This window comes from Platichthys flesus, chromosome 4 (genome assembly GCF_949316205.1).
Source record: "Platichthys flesus chromosome 4, fPlaFle2.1, whole genome shotgun sequence".
NCBI classification, from domain to species: Eukaryota; Metazoa; Chordata; class Actinopteri; order Pleuronectiformes; family Pleuronectidae; genus Platichthys; species Platichthys flesus.
The window spans coordinates 17,893,846-17,912,860 of NC_084948.1; the positions used below are offsets into that span (position 1 = coordinate 17,893,846).

The following is a 19,015-nucleotide window of genomic DNA, read 5'->3' on the forward strand; positions in this document are numbered from 1 at the left end:
CTCTGAGCAACACCAAAGAAATTCCGATCATATCATACAGTGGACTCGTACAGAGGCAGACATCTCTCAGATGGTTATCTCAAAAGCTTGCCAGATAAAACCAAAACTGTCTGCATGTCTAGATATCAAAAGAGAGCGAAGGGAAATCTGCTACATGTTATTTAAGTGAACAGGCTCCTCAACCCCTACCAAATCACTTCAAATATCTCTCTCTTTGCTTGAACTAGAAAACACAGACACTAATAAGTCGAGGCTCCAAACTTTTCCCGACACCAGACTTGAAAACCAGTAAGTTCTGTGACAGCGGTGAATCATGTAATAACATGTAATGCATCAATACCTGTGGCTGCCGCAAATAAGACCGACTGCTGCCATTTGTAATTACAAACACCCACAGAGCCCAGATCAGAGGAGACTCCTAGATCGGCCCAAATCCGCAGAAAACCCTCAGCCTAAGTCATTTGTAAACCCCACGGTGCTATTTGATTCCAGCCTCCCCACCATAAACCCCACTCCATTACCGCTAGCTCCTTCTCGCAAGTCGCCTCGTCCTATACGCCGACTCTCCAAAACATACACAATGCACTGACCACAAGTGCAGCTGCCACGTCTTTGCCGACCACAAGTCTTTACAGCTCCTCTGAAAATCACCATATCCAAGCCACCCCCCCCCCCCCCTCCCCGAAACCACAGCTCCCACTGAAAAAACACAGTTTTCTTCTTTTTCTTACAGTTTTCAGCGAGAGCGCAGTGGGAAACGAGAACAGCACGTCTGCCTGTTTGTCAACATGGTGAAAATGCAATTACATAATCGCACCTGTGTGTTTATGTGCTCACTGGATACGGGGCTAGAGGTCAGGGGTTTACTGTTGCAGCCGAACGTGTGTGTGAGTACAGTGTGCAGACAATGAGCTTGTCGTATTATCATATGCACGGTAGTATTGAGTAGTGCGGTTTGCCTGGAGACAGGGCTGTGTCTCTGCTTTCTTTGGGTTACCAGGGATCAGGTTACCCGGCGTCGCTGGCACTATTCCTGCAGCTCTTTGGGCCAATGAAGCCATTATGACTGAAATGAATTATGGACTCAAGGTTTGCTGTAACCCAGCCCCTTCATTTGTTTCCCATCGCTCACTTTCCACTCTCCTTCTGGGCTGTACAGCTTTTTATTCTGATTTGGTCTCGTATTCTGTCATCCTGCCTGAGTTTAACCTTCCAAACAACACTGTCCACTTGTCCACAATGTGGTCCACACCCTTGCTCCCAAGCCGATGCAATGTTAAGGACAACCGGTAGAGTGTCCTCACGACTGGTACAGGCCAGAGATAATCATAAATGTCTTGATTTTATCTTTACTGTTGTCTGTCTTATGTGTGTAAGGTGACATTCAGTTTGTCCATTGACTGATAGATAAAGTATTTCGTACCGTACCGTATCTTTTCAAACTATATTGTACCGTATCACACTGTATCATATCATACTGTACTGTCTGCCATTGTGTCCCATCGTTTCATATGCCATTATATCGTATCCTGTCATTTGTTATCTGTGGTATCACCTGAATTTGCCTTCTTTGTTCAAAGATTCTGCGTTCAGTTTTGGACATGATGAAATTACATTAAATTCAAGGAGACCGAGTAGAGAGCAAATCAATTTAGAAATCTACACAGTATTATCAGAGAGAGAAAACTTTAAAGGTTCTGTATCTCCATTTCCTCATCTTTCTGCATTCGTGTACATCCGAGTATTATTTCAATGGTCACCTATTCGTTTTGAATAGGAGACCATATTAACTGCAGTGATATCATACCTCAGTCGAGAACATTCTAATCTCTGAGGTTTTCTGGCGTACTCTAGTACTGCATCAGCATAATAACCCAAAGATGATGGGTTAGTATTTTAAAACACCATTTAGGACAGAAGCAAACCTTGATGCAGACATGATCCCTCGTGTTTCATACCTGTCTGCAATGAGCCATCACCAGGCATAATAGTTCATTTTGAGAGACATTGAAATGTTGTCTAACAAACCAATCAGTGCATGTTGCATTCTCATTCACAATTAACTTTATTCAACAGTTAGCGGTGAAAAACGTTTCCGCAGCTGCAGCATCACTTCGCCAACACGATAAACAATGACGATGACTTTCTGTGTGTGCCGTTGCTGCTGTCGGTAAGTAAGAGCAAACAACTTTGTCCAGATTACTTCATGACACATAATTGAAAACACACACTCTGACAAAAGAATCTCAACACTCGGAACAACAAACAAAACAAGGGATATATCGTTGACATTTTGTGAACATCATCTTTCTCGTCATGCCAGCATGATGTCATGGCACAGGGAGAAATCTGAGCTCAGAAACATTGTACTGAAACACACAAGACACTTGTGGTGCCATGGCGCTGGCTGCCATTTTGTACCCTCAGTGCACGCCTGGTCGTATGATGCGGGTCCCGAGTACGGAGGTAGGGACTGTTTGTTTTTTTTGTCTGAGGTGCAACAAGTGCAGACGAACCGGAACATTCCTTGTCGAGCTGCAATTGTGATGATCTCTGATTTTATTTGCCCAAAGACAAATCTGAATTAGATCAAAATATCTTGGCTGTGCAAGGAAAACGACAGCAGCAACCTTTCAGCGACAGGTTAGCATCCCCTCATCAAAGCACGGATGCAGACACACACAACAACCAGCACTGATGCCCGGCCTGGTCTGATCAAGCGGTTGTAGAGCTGAGCTAAATATAGACTGTTTTTATATAAAGATTGTTGCATGTCTGAAGAACACAAAGACTTTTATGTCCTGCTGAGAAAGTCAGCTTGCTTCTGCTTTTCAACCCCCCCCCCCCCATCATTTCCCTTCCGGCAGCTCAGCGTGAGCCACATTCGACCACTAAGCTGCACAAACACACACACTCCAAAAAACAAACAAATACACTACCAGGTTTACACATCAGTAGGTTTAGGTTGCTTCTCAGTGAAGCAGTTAATATCAAGCCTGCATTTTTGTTTATTCTTATGTAATATCTTTTCTAAATAAATAAGCATTTATGCAGCCTGGTGGGTGAAATTTACTCCAATGACATTTCTGACATTCTCTGTAGATGCAAAATGAACTTTCAATATAGGAATTCACACAAAGCAAAACACTTGGGATGTAACTTATACTCCACACAACAGTTCAGTCAGCTGTTATCGGCTGTTGCTGGAGGTTTTTTTTAACATCAGCATGTTGACATGTTTTTCGCCACATTAAGGGAAACTCCACGCGAGGTCCAACTCACAAAGAAAATACTTATCTGTTCTTTCTTGTTTGATATTTTAGATTCTGGTTTGTTTTTATATAACGTCATTGTAGCAGCAGTTACTTTGCAGTGTCAGGATTAGTATTAGCAAAATAGTGCGTGTTAATGTTGTCGGTTACCTCAACAACACAGGAAACTGTGAGCATGTGGTTTATAGATCTACAAAGGTGTAAAGTATATGGGAGGTAGAAATACTGGCATGTTAAATAAAAAAGACAAACTGTGATGATAACATCATGTAAGAAAAACTGCAATTACAGATGCGTATGAAGTTAGTAGGAATAATGAAGAATATTATAATTACATCAAAAAATCCCATGAACGTTTTTTATTCCAGAGGATTACATTTTTTATCATTAGTATTTTGATATATTACTTATTGCTCTTTTCTTGTTGTACCTTTTACTTTGTAAAGCACTTTAGTGACATGACATTTTAAATATTGAATTTAATGATAGGTGTTTGTAAAAGATACATCTCAAAATGGCACCGGCAGCTGAAGTGGCACATTCGGTAAGGTTTTACTGAATTGTTAGTTTTATATCTCTTGGGGTCAGTTGAAGATAAGAATCACATTTTTTTTTTTATTATAGTACCTTGAAGAAAGGAGTGGGGGACTGAGATGTCACGGAATGACAGGGTCTGGATTTGTGTTTACACAGCGGCTTACAGCAGAGAAACACTGCAGCTCAATAGGTTCAGTCGAGCCAAATTCCAAATGAGGACAGCACATGACCAACAACTGAGCATCAGCACGGGTAGAATACAAGACGTGCTGTGTATGACACCGCTCGCTGAAGCTGTGTAAACACAGTGACCTCTACAGCCTTACATGGTAGTCCATGCTGATGTGTTCCTGCAACAGAGGCTGGTTATCACAACAGGAACCTGATCGAGCCATTTTATAGTGAAGAGGAAATGTGCTGCATCCCTTCAAACAACAGACATTGTTTAAACATCCACTTCTTACTGTGCGACAAATCACACACCCTCCTGCTCACGTGTGTGTGCGCACACTCACATTCTCATGTGCTCTCAAGGATCATTTCAGTCATTCTATTCACGCTTTTGTATTTGCATGACCCATCCTTCTCCTTGAGACACAAAGCCCAATTGTTGAACCATAACTGCCTCAGTCCTGGTTAACATGTCAGGCACGGGACTCAGAGAGAAGCACCCCCCCCCCCCCCCCCTTCCTCCAAGTGATGAGGTGTTTAATGAGGGGTTGCTGTGGAGACGGGCACGTAAAGACGTCAGCGGTGTTTCCCCCGATTTGCTCCTGACAACAAGTTGGCGCAACGCAGGAATTTTCCCTTTGTGTTGACAGTGTTAGCAATGGAACAAATGTGTTGCAGTCCCGGCGCTCTATTTTTATCACCAGTCAGGTCACCCAGTGACGAAGAGATGGGGCAGGCGACGAGACTGACGGCGGTCCCTGCCCTCCCTGTGCCCTCAGTCAGCGGCAGAACAAGAGGTATGCACTCGGAGCGCTCACATCACCAAATCCCAGTGAGTGAGTGAGTAAGTGACAGAAGCGTAGTATGAGGACAAGGAGTTAAGTAATGTGCGTGACGTCAGCAAAATGCTGGGCTTGGCAGACACAAAGGAGAAAGACGAAAATTCAACAGAGAAAGTGTTCGCACAAGGAAGTAGAACGGCAAAGCTACATGACAGGCATGCTTTCAGGACGTCACAAGTATCCTCACTTATCCAAACACAAAATGGCTTTGATAATCTTACTTTGTTTGTGCAGCAACTGCAGCAAAAACACACCTTTGGAGGTGGACGTCCTTCAACTCTTATAAACACACACAAATAACTACATAGCAGAGAAATTAGCTGTGTGACTGAGGGACAAGGTTTTGGAGCAGGTTGAGGGGTTTATCAGTAGAAATAATGAGATTCCACTCAGCGTCCTAATGATCTTCATAAGGAGACATTAAAGGCCAATAGCAAAAGCTTTGTTCCTCCTGGATGTCAAATGTTTCCTGCTGAAAGATGATTCCGAGGTTGGACATGAGACACAGGAGGGATGTTTTGGCAAAGTAAACAAGTGGGGCATCAAAATAATAAACAAGTTTCAGAAGATAGGTGAGGCTAAAGAATAAAAAAGTGCAGTTACATGGAAGGTGCAAGGTGCCATTTGCTACCATTGCAGCGAGCGTGTTGCAGAGAATTTAAACAGAACAGTGATGAAAGAAATGTCTCCAAGCCACGCAGATGCAAAAATGTTTCTCACAAGTTACTTCTGAATAAAACAATCCTTGCTCTAATGTCGTCATCTCTGTTTGAATCAGTCTGCACTGAATGTTGTTTTCAACACATTGCATCAGCAGGTAAAGATATAATGCATTATGTTCTAAATAACAAGCGAGACAACTATACTGTGCTAAATACTTCTGCTTTCCCCTGACTCATGTGTTTCTCGTGTGTGTGTGTGTGTGTGTGTGTGTTTGTGAGAGACATAATCAGGTTTACAGTCCTGACCTGCTAGTTTCTACATACCAGAGATAATTGTGTAAGCTTGACAGACTGAGGGAGGGAATGTAAATGTAAATTCTGGTCTTACACACACATGTATAAGAAGTTAGAGAGAAAGAATATATGTGTGTGTGTGTGTGTGTGTGTGTGTGTGTCTGTGTGTGTGTATATATATGTACACACAAGCTCACTGACTAAAATACACAAAGTTCACAGACGATCCCTTTACTGTGGCTAAAGAAGTCTGTAGGTGTGTGTGTGTGTGTGTGTGTGTGTGTGTGTGTATATGCAGTCTCTGAATGTGGAAAAAGCTTTGTCTTAAGCAGACTGCGCAGGGACAAAGCTTTTCATTCTGCTCCGAGCATCAAGGAGGATGAGGAGGTAACTTGAGAGCCGTGACCAGGCAGGAGAGAGGGGTCTGGGGATAAAGGAGACACGCACTGCTGTTCTGAACCAACCTTTGTTGGTTCGAGCTCCTGTCTCCATCAACCCGCACCTCCTCCTCCTCCTCCTCCTCCTCCTCCTCCTCCTCCTCCTCCTCCTCCTCCTCCTCCTTTCCTTGGCTTGGTTCTGGGCAGGTAAGCTGATATAGGAACCTTGGATTCAGTCCATTCTGTGTACAGCGAACAACTCACTGATTCATGACAAGAGGCAGCGAGAGAGAACAGGCCTTCAGTGAAGAAAAGACGACGGATGGAAACAAAATGAAGAATAAAATGAGACCTCTATGAGTCTCAGCAAGTTGAACAGCAGGACTCTCATTGAAACTAACCATTATACACATTTGGTGTAACTTTCGGTAACACTATAATTACCTCGAAAACACTTTTCAACTTTTCATGCTGAAACTATTAGTATGTAATAAGTTTCTGAAAACAGCTAGACAACATTATAAATGATCAAAGTACGCTGATAATATGAATAGAGCTCCCGGGTCATGTATACTCATATTGGAAGAAAAACTTTAGTGAGGTTGCTAATTACTTCCTGAAGGCTTGTTAGATGGGTTTCCTTCTATATTTTATATTATTATTATATCCAAATACCCAAATATCCTCTTATCATCAGTTAATTTCCAAGAAACTCATATTTCAGTATTTAAAGAAGATATTGTTGAAACCAAACCAGCAACTGTAATGTTTCTGTATCCATAGTGAATAACATGATTTTATCGCTGCTTTCAATCCAATGGCACTTATTGTATCTTAGTTTTAACATCTGCATGGGGTTTTGCTGGTGGCACAACACAGCATTACATGATACATCTGAAATACAGGATATAAGAGAAGAAGGAGGGAGAGCAGGTCCATCGTTTCATTAATTCCCATCATTGTTCACACCAGACTGGGCACAGCAGTGGACGCCTCTCTCATCCTCTTCCCTCTCCTCACTTCGTCCTTTTTGGAATCCATCAAATTCATTAATCATCTACATTTTCTCCGGCTCCTGAGTGACCATAAAGAACAACACACACGCATGCCCTGACCCATTAGAAGAGTGTTTGCACATTCTCCATGTGCCAAGTGCCATGAACACACAAGCACAGCAAGCTGCATGGTGACGGCCACAAAAGGCACATTACTGCACTCTGAGTCATCCCCTCCACCTCCGAGCTGCTGCCCCCATCTTCTGCACACCGTGCTTCTTTCCCTCTTTTCAGTCGTCTCCCTCCCACGATGTGTGGCCTATTAGATCCTCATTTAGAGAAAGGGAGGGAGAAATCACTGGCGGCTGTACACATATAATTTATTATACGTATATAATTTATTATATGTGTACAGCCGTGGCTACAGTTATAGAGTCATACTGCTGCTGGAACTCTTCCTGAACCCTGTTCTGTAGAAAATAGAGAAAAGTCAAAAAATCCACTGAACTATAATGAATCCTTGCAAACACTGCAGAGTCCAGCCTGTTTTCAGTGTCCTGTATTACTGCAGCCATATCTAATAATCAATAATCAAATGAACTATTCTGTTGTTTCCAAGTGGTTGTGGTAATTATTTGTGTTGATTAAGTTATTGTAGAGGACATGTCATTTTCAGAATAAGAGAAGGTGACAGACAGCTGTGCATGTCTATCATACTCTTCATGATTCACAATGAGCATCAAGGCTTTTGACGGTGGTGACGATATAAATATCAATCCCCCTTTTTTTTTCATCAAGATCCATTAAGTATTCTATGAAATAATCAATAAAATGGTTGAAAAACTCCCTAATTTACTGTTTAGTGTTAAAGAAAGTGAAAGAAAATATTGTTTCTTCTTATCAGGCGATGCCCCACCCATTCCCAAAATTCCATGGACATCGGTTGAGTAGTTACTGTGTAATTCTGCTAAATGACATACAAACAAGTGCAGAATGAAACCAAACCTCCTTGGCGCTGGAGGTCACTATGTGTTTGTGATCATTGCAAAGTATTTTTGGTGAGTTTTCTAGAAATGTATTAAACCCAAGTTAAGCACTAAAGGCCGAGCTGATGGCCTCACGTCTATTTCCACTCGGCTCTTCCACTCAGCGACTTTCACTATTGATGTCATGTGTTTGTCTACTGAGGTAAGACTTCAGTTGGCCCATTTCTCCGCACAACTGAGAGGCAGACACACACACACACGCACACACACACACCTCACGACGTGTCTGGTTCACACCAACACACACTGCACTCGTGCCGCAGCCAAACCAAACCCACCCTTTCAACCCTCACGCTGACACAATTGTCTGCTGTCGGCCTCTCTCTCACACACATAATCAAACAGAAACTACTTTCATGTCCTGGGGGCGATGAAGCTCTCCCAGTTTTTCTAAGAGATCGTTCAAGACGTCTGACTGTGCTCAAATATCTTAAATAGAGTGTGGCAGTCATCTCAATGTTTCCGAGGTTCCAGTCGCGTACACCACAGGCCTAACTAACTTATTCTGGTCTCTGTGAGTGTGTTTATCTCGCCCTGACCTCCCCTCACCTTGTTTCTGTGACATGAGAGGAAATTCTCTCGGCCCGGCTGGTACGAGCTCTCCACATGGTTACGTGGCACCGAATGCTGCTCAGCAGTTCCCAATTGGATTATTGCACAAAACCGTTTTCTTTTTCACCAGTGCTAATCGTTGGATTAGTATCATAAGGCCTCTTTTGCTGAGAACAAGAGAAAGAATGCAGCACCAGTAGAGGCTGTGTGCGCTGCTGCAACACAACAAACTAGAATTATTCTTTATTAGTTAACTTTAGTCTCATTTTGACATAATTTCCACCGGATATATTCAAATACTACTCTCAAAAAACATTGAAGTCAATGTAGGTCAGGAGCCGCAAGCTTTCAGGCGAACAGACAGGTTTTCTAAAGTGTTGTTTAAACAGTTTCTTGCTGACGAATTGAAATGAGAGCTTTCTCACGATCAGCCGGGGGAGTGACACTATATTTGTTATCTTATTTGATTGTTTTCATCTTTTTATCTTCATCTTATCATAGTAATAGAAGCAGATTTAATTAAACGTGTCTAACCGTCGGACCGATCATTTAGTTCACTCATCAGGGTCCACATTTTCCAGCTTCAACGGTTAGTATCAGTGTTTCCAATCTAAATGATTAAAATAATGAATAACTGCACTTTAAGAGACTCAGCTAATACTGTCCAGTGTCAATCATAATAAAGTCGGGGGGAAAAATTTACAGTTTCAACAAATTTTACCAACAATCTGGAAGTCCATGATAGTTTGGGTCATTTTAATATGATATGTTCTTTTCACGCAGTTTCTTCTCTTGTCCTCGCGTGCCCAGATTGCAGAAATCAAGATGATGTGGAGATCTTGTGATTATAAATAACAATTATGGTTAAAATGATCAGATCAATTTAAAATCCTGAAAGAATTATGAGCCAAAGTATCTCGACGCTCCTCCTACACTGGAAACCTCCGGGTCAGGTTGCATCTTTTTGTCTGGGTCTAGTATTTTGTTTCTTTTGTGTCTTATTAGATCCTTTCTGGATGTTTTGTGTCTGTTTGTATTAATTTTCTTAATCTGTCACGTTTGGGCCCCTGGAGGACTTCTGGTAAATCCGTTCAGTATGACAGATTTATGTTTACTCTGCATCTCTATGTGGTTATTTACTGTGCCTTTGTGGTAGCTTTGTGTCTCTAACTCTATTTGGATTGACCTCACAGCAAAATATATTGACAACCACACAGAGACACTCTGTCCCACGGGCCCCTGGATCCATCCCCTGCAGGCTCCTGACCATGATAAACTGCATTATCCTCCGATACGCAAGGAATCTTTATTCGTGCATTGTGTCCTGTATTTTATCTTCCCCCTTTGTTCTTTCATGACAACATTTTAAATTTCTATCTACTGTCCCACCTCTGCCTCTGATAAACATCCTGTCACTTTGCTACGGGGCAGCGGTGTGTGCTTTGAATAATCAAATGTCCTTGTGTGGCCCGAGCTTCGCTTGTAGCACAGTGCCAGCAGCCAGGAGACACCAGGCACGGTCAGTCATGCAAAGCTGTTCTGCTACCATGCAAATCAACACACACCCACACACCCACACACACCAACCCACACACACACACACACACACACACACACACACACACACACACACAGAGGGACTTTTGGGGAGCAGAACTGATACATGATGTTGTGAGTGTCCCTCCTTAGAAATAACCACAATTTCCTTTACAGAAGTTATTTTTTCTTTAGATTTCATATTTATAGTTTGGGTGTGAGGTTCAGAGTCTGCTGAGTTTGGTCACAGATCTCCGTTAACTTCACTCCGTCGGCACATGTCATGTTGGTTTGCTTCTATCTACACCTGCCACGCTCTCGCTAATTGAGTGGCATTTATTCATTGACCAACAAAGCTTTGGGGGTGATAAGCGCTGTGTGTTTGCCCGGTGGTGCTGGCACATACAGTACGGCAGGCTTTTCAATAATCTGAGCAGCTGCAGGAGGAAAACATCCCCCCCCCCCGTCACATCAGCTCAGCGGATGAAACTGTCTAGCTGTAGCATCTTCCCCTATTAACGAGGCCGAACGTGGAACTGTGTTGATTCCATATAAACAATACAACCTTCGCTCACACTGGGTCCTTATCTGCAAAATCAGGGCCAACTGTTTGCTTTACAGTTAGTGTGTGAGTGTGTGTGCGTGTGTGTTTGTGTATTTGTGTAGAATATAGGGGAGTGAGGTAAACAGGAGGTGGTGTGTATGATCCCATTCCCAGGGCCAAACTGCTTCTCCAGAGAGAGAGAGATAAAGAAACAGCCCCTTCCACAGCGGAGGTGGAAACAATGGCCAGGGCAGGGGCTCTCCTTCACAGCTGTGTGTTTGTGTGTCTGTGTGTGGGTGTGTGTCTGTGCGTGGGTGGGTGGTCCAAGTATTATTCATGTTGTGGGGACAAAAATAATCCACATAATGGAAATTATGAAAATTGAAGGTGAAGACGTGTTTATGTTTATGTCTGGGTTCGGTTTTGGGTTTAGGTTAAGGTTAGGGTTATGGTTAGGGTATGGGTAGGGTTAGGGCTAGGGATAGGGTTAGGGTTAGGGTTAGGGTTAGGGATAGGGTTAGGGTTAGGGTTATGGTTATGGTTATGGTTATGGTTATGGGTAGGGTTAGGGTTATGGATAGGGTTAGGGTTAGGGTAAGGTTAAGGTTAGATCAGGTTAAGGTTGAGTTTAGGGTTGTGTCAGTCTGTGTGTGTTTGTGTGTGTCTTCAATGCGACAGTTTCTTTATTAATTTTAGGGGCAAGTTGATAAGTAACTGGAACAGCATGTCAAACTAATATCCTCAGTTATAGATTTAAATGAATGAACAGCCGTGTGCTTCCTGTGTATCCGCCGCTGGAGGTGACACAGCAGCTGACTGGGTGTTCAAACTGTGTCGCAACTCATTAGTCTGCAGACATGTTCGTCAATCCAGCAACGTGACCTCAGACAGCATCATTGGGACTCAACTGGTTCTCACTCGTCTTTAAACGCAAACACACACTCGCACAAACACTCCCTGTGACGTCTGCCCACGCCGCTGTGCATCCAAGTCGTGACGAAATACGAGTTGCTGGTGTTGAGAGAATAGAAGCCGACACACCTTTTTTGGAAAGTAAAACCTGACCATGCAGCACGTTGGCTGTACTCCTCCGTAGCTGCTTGACTGACACTGTAGTCTCATCTTCATTGGAAAACATGAATCATTATAGCGGCGGTGACCACTGGACAAATGTGAACACAGGATTGCTGACTCATTGCTAAAGTATACATCCTGGCTCGTCGTACACTTCGGGTTAGAGGTGATATTCAATCGTTGATTATAATCATTTTTCTTCCCTCAGTTGATGTGAAGAAAAAGTGACACTGACAGGGAAGAGGTGGATAGAAATTGTGAATAACTGCAAAGAGAGGAAAGTAGATTAACAGGAGGAAGAGGAGGCCGAGCGTGAGAAGAAGGTGACGATAAGGCAGGCGGCAGGAACCGGAGATGAGCGGATAAGGAGAGAGGGGAGGACAGGATCTACAGAGAGGGAACGGCACGAGAGAAGGAAGAGGAGGAAGTTGTTCTCCTGGCGACGCTGAGAGGAAACAGATGTCATCGTGGAGGAGAGGAGAGGAGAGGAAGAAACAGGAAAATAACCACATGCAAAGAAACAAAACGAGAGGAACGGAACGGAACATAAAGGAGTGGATTGGAAAGGAGAGGAAAGAAATGGAATGGAAAGGAAAGGAAGGGAACATGAGGAAAGGAGAGGAACAGGAAGGATAGGAAGGGAAAGGAAAGGAAAGAAACGGAATGGAACGAAAAGGAAAGGAAAGGAAAATAAAGGAAAGGAAAGGAAAGGAAAGGAAAGGAAAGGAAAGGAAAGGAAAGGAAAGGAACCAAACCAAATGGAATGGAATGGAAAAGAAAGGCATTCTCAAATGCCAAAATGAAAATGAAATGAGCATATTGGTGGGGTGAACAAGGATGTAAAGTGTAGAAAGGAAATAATGACAGAGGGAAAAGAGAAGGGGGTCAGTAAAACAGTGAAAACATCAGAGATGCATCACACTCACGGTTTCTAGGCCAAACTATTAGTTCTTGTTCCACAGGAGGGGGAGACGGGTTTGTGCTACACATGGAGACGTGCCGGCTAAATGAGATTTTGGCAAACGTGATTGCGCGGTACAGAGCCAAGCCAGGCTTTATTGAGGCTTGGGAAGAGTGGAGTCCAGATATTGGTGGGTTTACTGGCCTGAGAGCCTGGGGGTGGTGGGGGTAGTGGGGAGGGGGTAGTTTAATGCTCAGATCACAAGACTATTGGCCGAACCTGTCGAAGGGCCACTAACTCCAGGATGTTGTTGGAAAGGTTGGGTGCGCTCCTCCGCAGAGAAGTGAATGGAAAAACGTGTCAATGGAACACAAGGAGGGAGCCTGTGAATAAACAGAGCCGGTGACTCACCCTTTCTGGGATGGGAGAGATGACCGTGGGCGGGGGTGTGGGGTACTTCACTGCCCCTCTAAACACACCAATGTGGGCATTCATGCATGCACACAGTCCAACGCATGTTGCACTCAGTTGAGCAGAGCAGGACAAGCTGTCTATTGTCCAGCTCTCCCACCTAAATCTGTGGCTCCGAGCAGGGCAGGAGTTTTGGGTTTAGGGGATTTTGGAAGATTTGTGAATGTGTGTTTGTGTGTGTGTGTGTGTGTGTGTGTGTGTGTGTGTGTGTGTTTGTGTGTGTGTGTGTGTTACGGCGCCAACTGGAGTAGAAAAAGATCAGGTTGTTTTTGTTTGTGGGATGAAGTTATTCTGAGATGAAAAATAAAAGATATAGGGAAGGATGAAGAATAATTTGTCTTTAGTTTAATCACTTAAAATGTATATTGAAACTAGTGTTAACATATATATATATTTGCTAAATGGTGGGATATGTGTGTAAATTAATTAATTCTGGATCATCTCGCTCTAGTGTTTCAGTTAGAACTACAGAGTGCATCTGACTAAAATAATTCAACTCATAACACATTACAGAGGCGACGGTGGCTCAGGAGTTAGAGCGGGTCATCCACTAACCAGAAGGTCGGTGTTTCAATCCCCGGCTCCTTCATTCCACATTCCAAAGTGTCCTTGGCCAGGACACTTAACACAAACATTCCCTCTGACGCCTGTGCCTGCGGTGTGTGTGTGCGTGAAGTGTAATAAAGAAAGTCCTGTACATAGAAACAAGACTAGAAAAGCGCATAATTTCCCCAGAATTCAGCTTTCTCTCTAATTTAAAGCGGTGCAATGACTGTCCTGTGGCTAGGAGAGAGAATAACACTGTTGGAAGCAGAGAGGTAAATTCAAAATAAAAATAAAGCTAATTTCATTTCTAAATTTGATTCAGTGGAGCAGGAACCACAGACTGGTTCCCAGTGTATATTTAAAATTCTGCTGTGGAATCAACATTCCTCTCTGTCTAAAAATACAGACAACGTTAGATGGGTGTTGATGCAGTAGAATAAATGATACAGGTTAAGGTTGGTTATCAGAGTGTGAGCGTCCAGCTGTGTCGCACTGTCAGTTTTATCTTTTGAAACCCGACTGCAACTGAAAATGGCTGAAGTTGAACCTGTCCCTCACAGAACTGCATCAGCATCCCGATCTTTACTGTGCGGTCAAAGATTCTGGACCTGACCCAAAACATAATCGCTCCGTAGATCCTGATGTCAAAAGTTTTATGAAAGTCATGGAGAGGTGACTGGTGTTTACAGAATGTGTCGTGACGTATGAGTTGCTGTTCTTATTAGTCATGGATAAGAGCTTCACGGGATCTTATCATTGTCATCGTTTTAAAGGTGTAATGGACTGATCCACAAACAGCCATTAAATGCAATTAAAACGTTTGACCCACATTGAGGAGTGACTGTGTCTCTATTGTGCTTTTTGCTTTGGAGTAAATGTCCAAAAGTGGTCTTTTCCCATTTGATTGAATGTACTGCAATGTGATAAACTATGGACTTGTTTTTTACAGCAATGAAGCAACTAAAAAGGTTTTTAACAAAATAATTAACAGTGTTATTTGAAAAACAGCTGCATGGACTGTTGAGTCACATGTTACTGACGTGGCTGATAAAGCTTTGTCTTAAAATGAATCTGAACATGTGGTTGAGGCTTTTTTAAGGGTGATCAGTCAAAAACAATATCACGACTTCCAACATCCACCTGTCTTACAGTAAATACAATGTGAAGTTCTGTTTTTGACGTTTTTGTCAAGTGAAAACAAGAAAAGAGGAAGAGTGAAGTGAAGTGAACATGCAGGGACACGCATGGTGCCGTTTAGACTTTGATGAGTGTGAGCTGGAGAGGAGATTCATTTTGTAGATTCCCTTACTATATATCTCACTTTTTATGTTTACGTTACTTAATTTATGGGGTTCATTTGTGTGTTTGTAAGAAAGATGACACAAGAAAAACAAACTAAATGCATTTTCTAGAGACGTGGTGGTTGAATGCAGTATGAGTCGAGGAAGAACCCATTAAAAGCTGGTGTGGATCCAGCAATGTTTTAATGTATTCCCCCAGGCAACAATTCCTGAAGAATCTCGTTTAGATCGGTAATGCATGTAATATAAGTGATGTTTAGCAAGGGCGGAGTGATGTGTTGTAATGATGTGAACTGGGGGAGTTGAGTTGTCCCATGTTGTGGATTCGGACATTAAACATGGATGGATTCACACGGTGCTCTTGCTTTAGCCACAGCCCTGGAGTGAGCTTTTGTTAAGGCTAGAGGAGGAGAAGCCTGCTTCACAGTAAGAAACACCTCTAACTTGTTCCAACCACATTTGTTTCCATTGTATGGAACTCCACAGCTCCCGATCCCAGCCTCGCCCACCACTGTACAGTGCAACCGACACTCTGCAGCGATCCAGCCACAGACTCACAGCCCTGCAGAATTTGCTTATCGCGCTTGATTAAAACCAAATTCATGTCAGGGAACGACTTGCGTGAGGGGAGAAAACAAAGAGCGGCATGCACATGAAAACAGATTAGCAAAGGGGCAGGAGAGAGAGCTACCGGTATTTCCTGGAAGATTTGCAGTTGTGGAGAGTTTCACAAAGCAGCTCAGAGCAGGCTGTGGAAATCTGCACATCTAACACCTGCAAACCCTCTGCACATGTCGTATACCGTGTGAGCACGGAACCTCACACCGTCACTGTGCAGCTTTGGATGAATGATGGTTGACACTTCTCAAATAAAGACAATATTCCCCATATCACTCATTGCTTCCTGTTGTAAAGAGGATGTCACTGCTTCTCTGCCCTCACTGAACCCTGCGCGTACTTGTTTTGAAGGTTTTTCATTTTTCGATACGTTTGTTTGACGCCAGCGTTCCCACAGGTCATTCACTCGTTCCACCTGCAACCTTCAGAGGAACTCACATGAAGTCTCTGAGGTTTGGGCGGCAAACAGGGACCCTACTTGTGTTTTACACTTTGAAACGATGGAACTCACAGAGGAGAGGATGAAAATCGTTTTGTAATGATATAAAAACTGTTTTATGCAGACTTCAAACATAAACTCAAGGCAGAATTTCAGAAAAGTTTCCAAAAAACGTATATGATGCGGTCCATTGGAGAGATTAGAGGCCCGGGTAATACAAGCATGTAAATTGACAGCTACAGAGAGTAAAGACATCAATGAAGCGTTCAGCAGGGAGACTAAATTTGGCACGATGTGTTCTTTTGGCGTGAAATGCAAAACCGCTGCAGTTGCACTGCTGAGAGGCGAAAGGGACTTTTGACATCACCATGTCAGAAAGGTCACAGACTTTGAGGACTTTGTCTTCTGACAGAGAGAAGCACTGAGCAGGTATATTATATTTTAATGCTGATCCCGTCTGATCTCAGCAACAGGCGTCATATTAAGAGTCTGTTTTACTGAATATTAAAGTGAAGGTTCCCTTCTAAGTGGAGCTGTTTGTTTAACTGCATCCAACCAAAGAGTATAAATAAAGATGGGCGACGTGTCTCCAGTTCTTCCCACTGCGCAGAAATGAAGCCAAAATATCCAGGATATGAACACCGCCATCTTCCACATTTGAATACAGCGGTATTGAGGTTCCATTGATTCACACACTCGACCAATCAGGAGTCAGTCTCATCTTTCAATGGTGACGTTTCACCTTGTTTGTTTACCAACGATTAACAAATTAAAACTTGGAATTGGAAAAAAAATAACACTTGAACGTACATCAGCATAATAAGAACGTGACTCAAAATGACGGAAAACATCTTTCAAAAATATTAAGTGTAATTTGATTGTTTTAGTTACGCCAATACACTGACACGGAGGAGGCGGGATTTATGACAAACGCTGAGGCCAGCCACCAGTTGGCGATCCAGATGCCTTGGTTTCACTTTTGAACCGCCACCATGTCGTCCATTTTTATATACAGTTTATAAACAGGGGAAACTGTGAAAATCCCACAGACATAAGGCCTCTATACCAAATTCACCATAGAAAGCTAAGTTGGCAAACTGGCAGGTTTGAACCAAGAACATTTTTTGCTTTGAGGGGACATGTGCCAACCACTGAGCCACCATGCCATGTTGAGAAATGAAATAAAGTCAAAACAAATGTAACCTGCTGCCGTTATTGACAAGTATCTCTTCAGTTTAAACTGCTGGACACGTTTTGCTGGTGGATCAAACTGAGCGTGTCCCCGAGCCGATCAAACATCTCTGTGTAAGTCCGCTGTGCTCAGGACGTGGCGAAACAAAAGCCTAATTGAACTCCTCCAACTGTGTGAGCCAGACATGCTAATTGCTATAATTAGAGCCGGAGCACAAAAATGTGACATTTTGTACATTTCCTACGAGTCCGTCGCAGCTCTTTGTCCGGCCTGCGTGATGAAGCCCTTTCCTTTAGTTGCGAGAGCAGCAGAGTGTCAACAAAGGTTTGGGTGGAACACTGGGACACAACAACAGAAAGTGGAAGAGACGGAAAACAACTTTTAACTGCTCATGCGAGAAAAAGCTTTGACACAGATGTGAACGTCTGGCAGGAGGGACTCGAACCTGCACACCTGGAGAGAGCATATCATCTTTTACCTGACGGGCCACTCTCACACACACACACACACAATCACAAAATCACACACTTCCTACCTTGGTGTCAACAATGGAGCAGGCGATTTGTTTGACATAGGCCAGGTCGGAGGTTTGAGGCATCAGGACAGATTCTCTGGTCAGGCCGATCTGGATGATGAAGGACACCCCCGCTGGAGTGGGAGGCCCTGAGGGCATCGCAGCCCCACCAGGACCCTGCCATGCTGTCAGCTCCATCACAGGAAATCCTCCCTGAGGGGGAATCGAGGGCATGGGCATGGGGGTCTGATGTATCATGGCTGGGCCTGGTGGCGAGGAGCCCCCTGGAGGAAAGAAGACCTGGGCCATGGCCCCCGAGGGCATACATGGGCTCGCGTTAGCCATTCAGGGTCCTGTCCGCTGGCGGCCTCTCAGCACACACTCTCACAAACACGCCCAGCTGGAGTTCCCAGAGAGCCCACACTCATTCAAACTGTCTCAGTGGAGGAGAGAGGGGCACACACACTGAAACATGAAGACACACACACACACACACACACACACACACACACAAACACTGAGTAGAGTCCTGGTTCCTCTGTGTCCTGTGTCCACCCCCTCCCAGTGGATTAAGGAAGAAATCCTTATCCAGGAAGCGGTGTCTTTTCCTCCTCTGTCGCTCTCTCTCTCTCTCTCTTTCTCGTTGTCAGACCTCTGTTACTGCCCAGGCATGACAGGCATGAGCAGAGTGTGTGTGAGACTCGAGAGAAAACACACACTGAGGGAGAAAAACCAACCCTCCTGCTGCTCGTCCTCCCCCACCTCCTTCCCTCTCCTTCCCTCCTCGTCCAGAAGAAGCCGCTCTGCAGAGGAGAAAGTCCAAATGTATGACTGTGGAACTCCCCGGGGCGTGGGAGAGAACACAAAAACAAATGGCAAACTTTTGTTGTGCTCTTCCCCCGCCGGCTAAGTTACAAAATGGCCTCCTTAAACAGGAAATTGTGAGAAAGAAGGAGAGCAAGAAGCTGCACTCCTTTTTTTTTTCTTTACGAGTCTTGCCCTGTTTCAGTTTCAGCCCCAGTTCAGTGTTTTCTGTGAAAAAGCCCAGAGAGAGAGAGAGAGAGAGAGAGAGAGAGAGAGAGCTGTGTGAGGGTACCTCCCTCTCCCCCTCCCTCCCGCCCTCTCAGCTAC

At 43.8% G+C, this 19,015-nt stretch overlaps 1 protein-coding gene across 1 annotated transcript in view; it reads right to left on the minus strand.

Moving 5' to 3' along the window:
• prkd2 (protein kinase D2) overlaps positions 1–18,918 on the minus strand; it is a 31,945-nt gene extending 13,027 nt beyond the window's left edge. The window contains exon 1 of the mRNA XM_062386042.1: positions 17,906–18,918. Coding sequence (XP_062242026.1) covers positions 17,906–18,229 — 324 coding nt within the window. The 5' untranslated portion in view covers positions 18,230–18,918. The remainder of the gene's footprint in view (positions 1–17,905) is intronic.
• Positions 18,919–19,015: the final 97 nt, after the last annotated feature.